We start from the raw sequence: 13430 nt of genomic DNA, 5'->3' as shown, positions 1-13430 counted from the left end.
TCCTCCTTTTGTGTTTGTTTATATGTTTTGTGATGGCATCTTTTTACCATCTGCTGCATAACTGGATTTGGGGAATTCAGTACTGCCCAAGAACAGACATTTATACTTTCTATTATTACAGGGTTTTGTGAAGTCAAGAGTTTTGCTGTGCAATTATGTACATTGTGAAAAGTAATTTATTCTGTTGCATTTAGACCAGATGCCAAATTACTTCTTCTGGCACTTCCTAGCTTCTATTGTGAGAAACAAGTAATAACAGTTTGCTATCTATCTGCACTGCACCATCTGCAACACAGCAGACCCTGGTCACCTTTCACAACTGATAATTTCTTTTTTACCCTTTTCATATGGGACAACTGGACAGCATATGGTGTTTGAGATGTGGGTTACCTGTGTGTCAATATATTCATAATAGTGTTACCACTCAGCCCTTTCCCAGATCATTTACAGCACATGAAGCCACCAAAGCCAAGAGCCTGGTGAAGCTGAAAAGTGAACTGACAAGTCTATCAACAGCAAAGCATTCAGCACTGTCATGGGCAGTGAACACACAAGTGATCAAAGTTGATGAGCAGCTCTATCAAGCGCACCCCTGAGAAAGAAGTTTATTTGTTATTGCTCAGATAAAAGCACAAAGCCCCCAACATGAGGCACTCAACCCTCTTCATCTAGAGAATGGAGCACTGGGCAAACACTGGAGCAAAGGCTGCTCTGCAGTGAGCAGCTGCCATACAAAAGGGGGTGTTGTGGCCCTCTGTAACGGACACACAGCCTGCAAGGAACCTGCTCTGGCTCTGTGCCTGATGCCCTGTTAGTACTGGGATCTCTTCTGGGTTCAGTGTCCAGTTAGGAGCTTGGGTTATAAGGAGGGAGAAAACTCACCTGGCACTGCCTGGAAAACTCACTGGGCTGGCCCTGGCTGGATACCAGCCTCCCATCAAAGCTGCCTCACCACTCTCCCCCTCAGCTGGGCAGGGAGGAGAAAGTATAATAAAACACTCATGGATTGGGATAAGGACAGGGAGAGCTCACTCACAGTTACTGTCATGAGCAAAACAGACTCAATTTTGGGAAATTTGTTTAATTTATTACCAATCAAGTCAAAGTAGGGCAATGAGAAATAAAAACAAATTGTAAAACCATCTTCTCACCACCCCTCCTGTCTTCCCCAGCTTAGTTTCACTCCCACTTCTCTCCCTCCTCCCCCTCAGCAATGTAGTGGGACAGGGAATGGGATCAATTCATCACAGCATGTCTCTGCCACTGCTTCCTTCTCAGGGGGAGGGTTCTCACACTCTTCCTCTGCTTTCACATGGGCTCCTCCATGGGCTGCGGGTGTGTCTCTGCTCTCCGATGGACCTCTGGTGGCTGCAGGTGGGTCTCTGCTCCTGCATGGATCTTTTTGGGCTGTAGGTGGGTCCCTGCTACCCCTGGACCCCACAGGCTGCAGGGGAATCCCTGCTGCAGAGCTTGGACCACCTCCTCTCATTCCTTCTGCATGGCTTGGAGGACTGCAGGGCTGTTGCTCTCACATACCCTCTCTCCTATCTCTGGCTGATGCTGTACAGAGTTTTTCCCTTCTTAAATACCAGAGGCACTGCCACCATTGCTGATGGGCTCTGCCTTGGCCAACAGCAGGTCTGTCTTGGGGTCAGCTGGCTTTGGCTCTGCTGGACGTTGAGGGAAGCTTCTAGAAGCTTCTCACAGAAGCCATCCCTGTAACCCCCCCTCTACCAAAGCTCCGCCATGCAAACCAAATACAATTCCCTTAAGATGAAGTTTTGGGCAGAGCAGCTTATGGTGAAAGCCTAAATTATCCTGAGTTGTTTAGCCTAGAAACTATGAAACTGAGGGGGATGTGCTGACAGCTTTTCTTTCAATGCCTGACAGCTGCCAAGCATCTACGTGCTGCTGCAGAGACTGGCATGGCCTGTTCCATGTCAGGGGTAGAACTTCAGTCCATGCTGACTTGACCCACATGGAGACCAGGGCTGATCGTCCTCTCAGGGTGAGACTGCAGAATGTGGATTTAATTTCCAGCCACTCCTCCACCTCTGTCTTACTGCCTCTCCTGACATCCTCTCCTTGGCATTGCTTCTGACAACACCAAAGTAATTTGCCAGCTGCATCACTGGCACTGGGATCTGCTCCTTGTGTTTGCTTGTGCTGACTGTGCGACTGTTCCCGTAATTTGGGAGCAGAGATGAAGTTTCTGGAGAAAGGGGAGAGCGTGTGCTTGCCAGCCAGCCTGGCTCTGCCAACCTATCTGTGCTCAGTGTGGTGCTCAGCCCAGCTGCCCCACGATGCAGTGCTCCTCAAGCCCAGGGGCAGAGCCAAGGGGGCGTGGGAAGGAGGGGAACCCTGGGTGATACCTGTACCTCCATGGCATAGGACAGGGAGCTGTCAGGGACATGGGCACTGACACAGTGACACAGGGCACTGGGCAGCTCGTGTGATGGAGAGCCACTTGTGTGCACCAGGCCTGGCAGGGATGTGGTGCCACAGAACCTCTCTCTCCTGCTCAGGGGCTGGTTGGGGGGTCCTTGACTCAGTGATCGGTGATGGGAGGTGGCCAGGGACGTGAGAGACTGGACCTCTTTTGGGTGGCACAGAGCCAGCCAGCCACCCCACCTGGAGGGAGCTGTGCAGATCAGCCTCAGAGCTTTGAGCCAGCCAGGGATGTGACCTGTCCCTACAACAGGCAAGTGCTGGTGCAGCACCTGGAGCCGTTGGGCTGGAAGTGTCCTCCCTCCTTTGCCTGTGCTCTGCACAGCAGCAGTTCTGAGGCAGGGGCCAGGGCCAGGGTGGCTGGAGTCTGTCTTGAAAGGTGGTATTTGGTGTAGCATGGCAAGATGTTTTGATGAGGAAAGAGTTCAGCAGTAAGGAGTTATGAAGTAATCCTGTAGGCTTTCAGGATATCCCTATTTTGAGCACCAATTCAAACCATCTTTGAGGGGCTGTAAGGACAATATATAGATGTTATTGTGGCCTTTTTATTTTATAATACTGAATTTCATCTGCCATTTAATCTCCCAGCCACTCAGTATTCTAAGATGCTCTAGCACTTCTTCATGGTTGCCTTTTATTTCTTACTACTCCATGTAATCCTCAAACCTGACCTTAGTCCCTGCCTGTTTAGTTCCGGTGTCATGAGGGAAACATTTTCAACAGTCCAGTGTTAATGTGGATCCCTGCAGTGGCCTCACTCCCCTGAAAAAGCCAAATGTCTCCTCCAAATGCTTCCTCTAGCCCTCAACAAGACAACCATCCTGTCTAATGCATGGCAGTCTTGCTTTTTAAAGAGGTACAAGGCCTTGTCAAATGTTTTTGGAAATTCCAGTTTTTGGAAATTCCAGCTGCAGCAAAATTGGATTGAAGATATTTAACTCTGAGGTTCCCAGTACAGGAAGGACCTGGAGCTGCTGGGGTGAGACCAGAGGAGACCACAGAGCTGCTCCAGGGCTTGAGCCCCTCTGCTCTGGAGCCAGGCAGGGAGAGCTGGGGGTGCTCAGTCTGGGGAAGAGAAGGATCCAGGGAGAGCTCAGAGCCCCTCCAGTGCCTACAAGAATGATGGGGATGGACTACTTAGTAGGGTCTGGTGCAACAGAAAAAGGAGCAATGGTTTAAACTGAAGGAGAGTCAATTTAGATTAGATGTAAGGAAGTTTTTCACAATGAGTGTGGCCAGACACACATACAGGCTGCCCAGAGAGGTGGTGAGTGTCCCCATGTTGCAGTAAAACAGTTGGGATCCAGTTTCTTCATGCAGAAAAAACCCATTCTTTATTTACAAAGCTTATATTTATAGGAAATATTAGAAGGTACTGTGTTAGACTTAATTGGCTAACAATATACTGGTATTTAGTTTACTGTTTGGTAAATGACTAGGGTCTATGTTTCTTAAATCTCTCTCTATTTTTGGTTAGTTCACATATTTTGTTTTTTGATTTTTATGGGATAGATTTCTTGTTTATTACAGGTGCAAACAGTTTTCTTACTAGAATAATTTGTTGTGCTAACTGCTTTAATTCTTACGCTTTTTTACATGGGAAGTTATAAGCTAACTGCTAGCTTAGCTAGACTAGTGGGGTCTAAACTATATTTTATAAGGTCTTTTAAAAATACTATCTTTACTTATATGCAACATCCCATCCTTGGAAGCATTCAAGATCAGGTTGAATGGGGATCTGAGCAACCTGATCTAGTAGAAGACAAGGGTCAACAGGACCTTGGCCTGGTTGACATTTGAAGTTGACATTTAAACCTTCCAACCCAAAGCGTTCCATGATTCCATGTGTGAAAAAGTCTTCTTTGAGGTTTACCTCCTTAGCAAGCACTTAAATCAGATTAAGTCTGTCTCCCATTCACATCCTTCCTCTGCATATGAGCCCTCCTCTTTCCTGTAGCCCTTACTGCTGCACAGGCTGATCTCTGGTTCCTGTGAGATGAAGGAGTGACCCACAAAAAGGGCACCACAGGTGCCACCTGTCCTGGTCACCACCACCTGGCACCACGGGTACCACTTGTCCTGGCCCGCGGCAGCTCTGCCTGCCAGGGCACTGCCTGAGCTGTGGCCAAGGGCGGGTGAGGGACCAGCCCATGCTGCAGGGGCACAGAGGGCCAAGAGCCTCCTTGGCCATGGGGAAGAACTGGAAAGAAATCTGACAGCACTGACTGTGATTTTCCTAACCTTTAATTTGGGTCTGCCTCCCCAGGAATCACTGGGACCGTGTCTTTGGTTCTGGTCGTTCTGTGGTCCAGTGCAGGCTGTGTCTGTTACCTGCTTCCGAAGAAAAACAGAGACTTGCTTCTGAAATGCAACTGCACTTTTTGAAAACAGAAGCCTCTGATTTAGAAGACCTTTGAGCATAACAGATGGGTTTTTGGACCCAATACAGCATGCATAAAAGAGGACACTGTGCTAATTAATGTCTCAGCAGAGCTGTCCAATATAGCCACCACCCCTCCAATCTCACTCTCATTCCACTGTATTTTAATGAGAAGATTGACCTACTTAATTTTGAAGGCAGCTGGCTTTCAGAGCCAAGCAACACATGAAGAAATAATGTCATGCTTATCAGTCCCACAGCATCCCAGGATGACATTAACCCTCCACAAGCCAGGAAGGTCCCCGAGCAAGCACCTAGAACCAGACTGCTCTGGAAGCTGGTCCCTGGCCATGGCTCTGCTCCCAAATACCTGCAGTGGCACAGGGAAACATCTGATTTATAGGTAATATCACTGCAAGGAAAGTGAAGCAGTAGAATAACTGTCCTGGCACAGGTGTGGTGTCCTTACCAACAGAGAAATGACAAACTAATGGGAGGTACCCCAACCTGACAGCGATAGAGCTAAGTGCATGACTGCAATGATTTCATTCTCACACGCCACATTCAGCACAAGACTGTTCCATACAGGCAGGACTGACAAACTGCACTGGATATCTCTGTGTGAAGTGCACCCAGTGTGACCGTTTCCTCTCAACAGAACAGCTCAATTTTTTTGCAACATTATTAAATGGCATTATTAAAAGAGCTTAAAACTTAAAGCTACTGCATTGCATAACTTGCAGGGAAGGATGGTACGTGATCTCATGAAAATTACTGAATTATTATTGACATTTAACAAATCTTGGAACAATGGGGAAATCCTTGAGGATTAAGGAAAACCAATGTGGTTTCACAGAGAAGTTTTCTGTAAATATTATTCTTTAATTGCAAGTCCATTTTGGTAAAAGTAGCTGTTGACATAATAAATTTCTCTAAGGCCTTGTTCTTGGCCCCACATGTTATACAAGCCTCAGTGGAATACATTAAATGATTGATATTAAATAACTGTAAATAAGGATTTGTCCTAGAGAGTCCCATACTCTGCAGCTAGTTGACATCTTTATCAATAATATTAATGAAATGATATAACAATTGCAAAGAGAATCTGTATATTAAAACCAAGCTTTCTGGAAAAGTTACTGTACAAAACATAGTTATTAAGGTCCCTGCTAGAGTAGTCCTGTGAAATACACCACAATGTTTCAGAATGTGTTCATCATGTGCTGTCTTGCCTTAAACCCTGCCGTCAAGTTTCTAGAAGCAAAATAAATGAGTCCTCAGAGGCATTTGCAGAACACCTGAAAAATGTACTTAAGAGGGTGAAAGTGAATATTAACAGTGTAGTGAGGGATTTGAGGACAAAAAGAAGTAGGTGAGAGCAGAGCAAGGTCATAATTTTCTCTTACATAAACCAGACTGTTACAGAATGCTGCAGCTGGTTCCTGGTTCATCCTTCTGGATTTAAAAAGTGAAAAATGCACCAACTGATATATAACATGTCAGCAAAGAACAATGCACAAGAGAAAAAAAAAAAAGAAAACCTGTTTTGACTGAGACTAGCAAGCCTCTTTAGCTCATACATAAAATTATGTATGGTGTTAATTATGACTACAAATATGCAGGAAGAAATTTCTGATACCCTAAAGCTATTTCAGTTACCAGGACTCAGCAGTATGGGATACAGAGGCTGAAAGAAAACAAGTTCTGATGAGAAGACACAGCAGTTTTAGTACAATGAACCATTGCAACAAGTATTGAGCGACTAGCTGGTCTCTTTTGTCACTTCTGATTCTTCAAAACTGGAACTCTTCCTAAACATGTACTTGCTTGAGTAGAATTGGTTAACAGCAAGGACCAGTTTGCTGGGGCAGTGGGCAGCGTTCCTCCAGGGCCTGCTGCCCACCCAAGCTGCTTGGTGCAATTGATTTGCTGGAGGAGAGGGATGTCATCCAGAAAAAATTGGGGAATCCATGGATGGAGTGCAGCCTGGGGGACAAGGTCCTGGGATAACAAAATTAGGATAACACAACCTGGCCACATGCACAGGCAGCCCAGAAACCACCAGTGTCCAGTGGGGCTGCCTCTCCAGCAGCGTGCACAGCAGACAAGGGAGGTGATTCTGCCTCTCTGCTGAATTCCCTGCCCCCAGAGCAGAGCAGCACAGATGCCTTGGCCCCACTGCAGCAGGATGCAGGTGCTCCAGGACAGATCTCTCTCCTCACAAGCAGTGCACTGGCAGCAGTGCCACCACCTCATACCAGCTTGAGCCAATCCCACAAACAATCTGCTGTTGTGCTGACAGTGATGGATCGTTGGAGAACGCTTTTTTCCATGTGCCATGTTATGTGGAGGAGTATGTTACTGAAGTGACTACAAAACCCAAGTGGTCACAAAGTATTCATGTCTAGAGAGCAGGTCTAGTTAGTAACTCATAAATGACAGCAAACAGGACTCTAGACTTAAAACCATTATGAAAAACCTTCTTTAATTCCTGGGTTTATTGTACTGAGTGGAAACGCAATGAACGTTTGCTTCAAGTACAACATTGTGGAGTTCTGAAGAGAAACCACAAAGACAGCTGAACAGCACCAGAGCATGCAGGGCAACCCTGCAGGACAGCCCTGCAGCAGGACAGCCCTGTGCAGTCTAGAGTGTGCTGGGGGAGGAGGGATGGCACCAAGAACACCACACAGCAGACAAGGAACCACATTCTCGCACCGGTGACATTTTATTTTGTTGTCTTCTGATCTTGCCCATCTCACTGCAGACTCTACACGCCCTGCACAGTCCACACATCTGCTTTCAGCACCTGCAAACGCAGCAGCACCTGGTTCCAAAGGCAGTTCTGGAGACCACCTTGGCCCTACAATATTCCCCACTGTCAGGAACAATGTGATAATGCTGGTACTAACACACATGTACAAACCTGCCTGTTCCCCACACATTGCAACGGCTTCCCTGGGAATTTCAGCATCAGCAACTTTGTCAGACTGCAAATTTTCCAATTTTCTGGTATGGTGGGTCTTTGGATAACAAATTCTGGAGAACTCATTCTTTGAAAAATAGGACTGCCTGTGCTGCTGCTTCCTGCTACCTTCTGTGACATCTGCTGCATTCAGACACTGAACAGGTTGCCTAGGAAGGCTGTGGATGCCCCAACTCTGGCACTGTTCAAAGCCAGGCTGGATAAGAACTTGAGCAATGTGGTCTAGTGGGACGTGTCCCTGCTCGTGGCAGCAGGGGGTGAGTCTAAATGATCTTTAAGGTCCATTCCAATCCCTTAACATTCTATGATTTATAGACAGGAAGATATTATTCCTTATGATCCAGAGACAATGCCAACACATGACTTAAAATAGTGACCCCTCTTCTTTTAACCTTTTCTACACAGAGAAGCCAGTTTTAATACACCTCATTTGCAGAGAGAGGTGATACTGAAAAGAAACAGGTTATGCAAGACAATGAAGGGGGTATCTGCAGAGCAGGGGGGAAAGACACTGTGGGAGCACTGGCATGACAAAAGAACCACATGCTGGCAAGGCAGCTTCGTGGAACCTGGTCCCAGCACTAGCAGGCTGCTCATGTAGGGATGCACTGTCTTGCAGTATGTCTCCCAGGTGAGCATGGAAGGAGGTGGGCTTCAAAGGGCATACAAAGGCCTCTCAGTACATTAGTTACCAGGGTCTCTAAAAGGCTGGTGAATCTCCAAAGGGCTCAGAGCATTCAGTTGTTAGAGCACTGGAAGACTTTCTACACATGTTTAATGCCCAGCATTACAGGAGACAGATGCCAGGGGAACAGTGGGCTCCTGACAAGGGTGATAATGAATTTCCATCCCTTCCAAGTCTGGTGCTGAGCCTAAACACCAGGGTATGAAATAGAGCCTTGTGCAACAGGATACAGCAAACACAGAGAAGGTCTCTTTTGTGGCAGCCTTGCTGACAACACACAGGAGAGTGACAGAGCAAGCCAGAGTCTTTGCATTCTCCACAGCACTGTTCTCATGTTTAGTCTGGGTGCATTCTGTGCAAGAAAGGATTTTCCCCTTGAAGAGACCTAAACATTGTGCTAGTCGGTCCCTTTTGAGAAGAACCCTGATCTCACACATCAGGGAAGATGACAAAACAGACACTTGCTGTACTGGAAACCACTAAACAAGCAACTAGTATGACCAAACAGACTGCAACCAGAGCAGGAATCACACTGGGTACACTGTGAGTGCCACTGTCCAAAGGAACTCCATTGGCAGAAGCAACCTCTGCACCACAGCTTTGGTCTGAATTCTCACAACTGACCAGATGCAGAAGTTTCAGTATCAAAGTCGCCTGCAGAACTGAGTCACAGTCCCAAAGACATTCAGTTGTTTATATCAGTGCTGTGGGTTATGAGCCTGACAGAAGTGGGGCTTGTAACTGAAAAGCTTTAGGATTACTCCTTCTCATCTTCTACGGATTTACTTTGGCCTTGCTTGCGGCTGGTTTTTGGAACTTCAGCTCTCTGTGCAACTTGGGGTGCCCCTTCCTCACTGCTCGCACTCTCGTTGTCCACTCGTTGTGGACAACCTCTCTTACTTCTCGTTTTTTCAGCTCCAACAGTGGGGAGCTTCTTGGCAGTCAGGGTGCCAGCTCTCTTCTTTTTGCCCCTGGTCAAAGGACGTTTCTTCCGTTGCTTCTTCTGCTCTTCCCTTTGGCGAATTTTCATTAGCTTCTCAAAGCTTTTGGTGGTCGTTGTATTCACATCAAACCAGTCCTGCAGGTTTAGAAGGCAACAGGTTGGTACTGATCGTGGTGGAAATACCAAATAAAGCCTATCAGGGCTTACAATATAGCTGCCTTGTGGGACAAGGTTTCCCTGAAAGGTAAGATCTGGAAAGGCAACTGCCTAACAACGCTCTGTTCTTTGATGTGTCTCCTTAGGTGTCACTCTGTCTCAGAGGATTCAGATTTGATTTGACAGTTGCCTAGTTAAAGGCACAGGAAATGCTGCAGAGCTGAGCAGAGCAGCAGCTTGGGGCAAGGCATGTGACATGACACAACATTTGCTCCCCAGACTAACACATAAGACCACCTAAGTTTAATGACCCTGTTCCCAACAGTGAGCAAGGAAAAAGTAAAACATGGCACACATCCAGCATTTTCTTCTTAAGACACTCTCCCCACCTCCAACATCCTGGTGTTTGAGGTTCCACTCTGCCTGCCTTACCTCAGCATGCACAGAGTTGATGTGATACTTGACCCCACTCTCTGAAATGAACTCCTTCTCACACAGGAGACACTTGTATTTACCAGCCACAAAGTCTCCCTGGCATCAAAACAAACAAACAAACAAACAAAATTCCATCAAGAGTTGCCGGACCAGGAGGCTGATAAACCTATCTATTTCATTTAAATCTTGCTCAGATAGAACCCAGCAATAAAAACTGGAAGCTCTCATCCATAGCAGACAGCTTTAGCTACAGCAGCACTGACATGAATGAGCAGTTGTGCCCATGAAGCACAGGACTGCTCCCTGAGATTGCATAAGGACTCCAGCACTGCACCTGGAAAAGCTGCTCTTGTAGCTCTGAACCTACAGGTAGAACTGCTGTGTCATTAAAAGGAATGCCAGTAAGGTACTTTCTCCTCTCTCAAGTATTGTTTACAATGGCAACATCCTTAGCACACAGGGGTCCACCCAAACTGGGAGCTGGAATAAGGTGATCTTTAAGAGCCCCTCCAACCCAAACTATGCCATGAATCTACGAACTTGTGAGGATCTCAGATCAGCAGGTGGCAGGATAAGAGCTTGAACAAAGGATTATCAGAGGGACAGGGACAGTGGAGCTATTAAGAGGAAGGCTACAAACCAAGGTACATGTGCCAAGGTGAGACTTGAGTCCTGAGACACTGCCATACACAGACTCACAACCCTGAAACAGTAAAAAAAAAAACCAAACATGAACAATGTACTAGCAGGAAATCACTTCTTCCTGGACAATAAAGCATTATTATGTCTGGAGGCCAATCCCGAAAGTGCAAAAGAGATGTAGAGGGAGGCAGATACCAATCCTCCACAGCCAGAAAGCTTCTGGTAAAAAGACCATTAGAAAAGTAAGCTTAGTATTTATATTTCCAGTTTCTGAGCACACTTGGACATAAAAGAGACTCCTGCAACTGCTACTCTCATGCTCTATCAACAGCCTGACTAGCATGACAGTTTTCTTTCTACCTGAAGTGCAACAGAGAAAATTTTCAAGCAGAGCACACGGGGCAGGTACAAGACACTTCTCCCTCCTGCATTGCTCATGTCTAGTGGCACAGAGCAGGAGCACAGCATCCAACACCCCTGATCTCAGCCAAAGAGCAGCTTTAGAGGCCTGGCCCATGGGGAGCTTCAGGCATCAGTCCTGGGCTACCACACTGAGCTCAGCCCTCAGCCCAGGTCCCAGAACAGGAGGCAGGTTAGCAAGACATGCTGCTGGGTCACTGGCTGGTGACACAGGATAGCTGCTCTCTGCAGAAAGCTCCACAGACAACATGGGGCTGCCATTCTGATCTTGAAAATGATGTTAGCCTGAATACTGGGGAACGCGCTGGGGGTGGAGTAGGGGAGGGCCGGGGGAAGGCACCATCTATACACCAAACCCAGAGGGCAGCTGCCACTGATCCTTGGCTCTCTGAGAGCACACATCACATGGAGATGTCCACTACCACCTCCACCAGTTGGGCCGTTTGTTCCCACTGGATCTGACTGGTGATTGTTGTAAGGCATTGTGAGAAACTAAGCTTTCTAGTGCCTGAAGGGGTCCAAAAGAACCAGAGAGGGGCTTTGGACAAGGACCTGGAAAGACAGGACAAGGAGCAATAGCTTCCCACTGCCAGAGGGCAGGACTAGATGGGATACTGGGAAGGAATCCTTCCTTGTCAGGGGGCTGAGGCCCTGGCAGAGGTTGCCCAGAGAAGCTGTGAGTGCCCCACGTCTGGAAATGCTCAAGGCCAGGTTGAAAAGGGCTTAGGGTTGGTCTAGTGCAATGAAGAAAACTTAAGTGCTGTGCCAGACAAAGTCTCTTTGTTCTTGTATTTCCAACTCTACTCCTTCCTTCTATAATTAGATTTAGATAGAAAGACAGAGGCCTGTCATTTTTCCACTATTCAAACCTCCGAATGGACCAACTGCCCACTTGGATAAGAAAACTGTACCAGCCTGACACCAAGTTACTGGCTCTCAAGTGTTCACACACATTCCCAAAACGATCATCCCCAGGGCACTTTGAAGCAGAAGACAAAAGGAGCAGCCCCAGTCATCCCCAAGACTAAACAGGTCCTTGATTACACTAAACAACCATATTGAGATGGAGCAGGACTTGTCTCCCACAGAGAGACCAACTGCAGTTTCAGCACTGTGGGAAGCTGTTGGTTCATACAGACCTGAAATGTAACCCCTCTGGGGCTTCAGAAACAGTTAAGGATTACCTGATTTGGGCAGTGGACTCTTCGGTACATCTTTATCTCCGTTTTCCATTTGCACAGCACATCTTGACTAAATGTAGGCAGTCCAGGACGAGTGTATTTCAGCTGAGACAAAGATGGAATCGAGAGCTGGAAGTAATGCTGGCTATGCAGAATTTCCTCTTCTAGGCTGAGACAGAAGTGCTAACTCTTCTTCTACTCTAACAGGCAAACTCCCAATAATCAATGTTCTCTTGTCTCACCAACTCTCTAGAAACATAACTGAATCACAGTATCATAATCTGAAACCTCCCACTGCCTTGACTACAATGATTCTTCTAAATGTCCTTACCCCGCTGAAATCCATCATTTTCCCTTGGCTTTTGCTCACAGCCTAACGGACACTACTGGAAACTCTGAAGTCTAAAGCACTGTGAAATACCACAGCACATATCAGAGACTGGAAGGATTGCTGGGGCCTTACAGCTCAGCAGGAGTGATCTTAAGTCTATCACCTGTGAGCAGCACCATGCCCATAACTGGACATGTTCCTTGTGCCCACTGGGAATTCCAGCAATAGGACTCAACAGTCATTACAGCCTGCCTGAACAAAACACTGCACCACAGCAACTGCTGCTGCAGAAATACTGTGAGAGAGAGAGAGAGAGAGAGCGAGGAGAAAGCAATTCCCCACGCAACACACTGCTTTCCATGTGCCATAAACATGGAGTAGGAGCCAGCACAAGACTCATTAGATGTGGAGGTATAAACTTGAACCCTATAGAGCATTTTTAAGGCCTGTACCTTCCGGTCATCTGGAATCAAGTCCTGCAGAACTTTTCTTTTGGGCCACTCTTTGGCCAGCTCTTCTCCTGCCAGCTCATGGAGATAGTAGATTGCCACCTTTGCAGATCTCCTCTGAACTCTGCCTGTGTTGTTTTGCTCCTGTTTCATTTCTTTCAGGTTCTCTGTTCTTCTCTCCTCATGGAGGAAAGTGGCCTGCAATGAAGGCCCAAAAAGGTGAGCCTCTTTCACTAATTCCTATTTCAGTTACACTGAATGTTGGGAATAAATATTTTGCCAAACCCCTCATAAAAAGGTTGCCATCAGCTATGGTTTACTGTCACAGACACAGGACAGAAGTGCATCCCACTGGTCAGAGAGACCCCCAGAAC

The 13430-nt window shown here is 46.9% G+C and overlaps 1 protein-coding gene across 1 annotated transcript in view; it reads right to left on the bottom strand.

The window, feature by feature from the left end:
* Positions 1 to 7287: 7287 nt before the first annotated feature.
* Positions 7288 to 13430, bottom strand: part of ZNF512 (zinc finger protein 512) — an 18661-nt gene continuing 12518 nt past the window's right edge. Inside the window, exons 10-14 of the mRNA XM_012572969.5 lie at positions 13060 to 13254; positions 12280 to 12381; positions 10674 to 10736; positions 10031 to 10129; positions 7288 to 9577 (exon numbers count right to left, since the gene is read on the bottom strand). Of these exons, the coding sequence (XP_012428423.3) occupies positions 9257 to 9577; positions 10031 to 10129; positions 10674 to 10736; positions 12280 to 12381; positions 13060 to 13254 (780 nt within the window). The 3' untranslated portion in view covers positions 7288 to 9256. The remainder of the gene's footprint in view (positions 9578 to 10030; positions 10130 to 10673; positions 10737 to 12279; positions 12382 to 13059; positions 13255 to 13430) is intronic.

This window comes from Taeniopygia guttata, chromosome 3 (assembly GCF_048771995.1).
Source record: "Taeniopygia guttata chromosome 3, bTaeGut7.mat, whole genome shotgun sequence".
NCBI lineage: Eukaryota > Metazoa > Chordata > Aves > Passeriformes > Estrildidae > Taeniopygia > Taeniopygia guttata.
The sequence above is the reverse complement of the archived record's forward strand: the minus strand, read 5'-3'. Positions and strand labels throughout refer to the sequence as shown.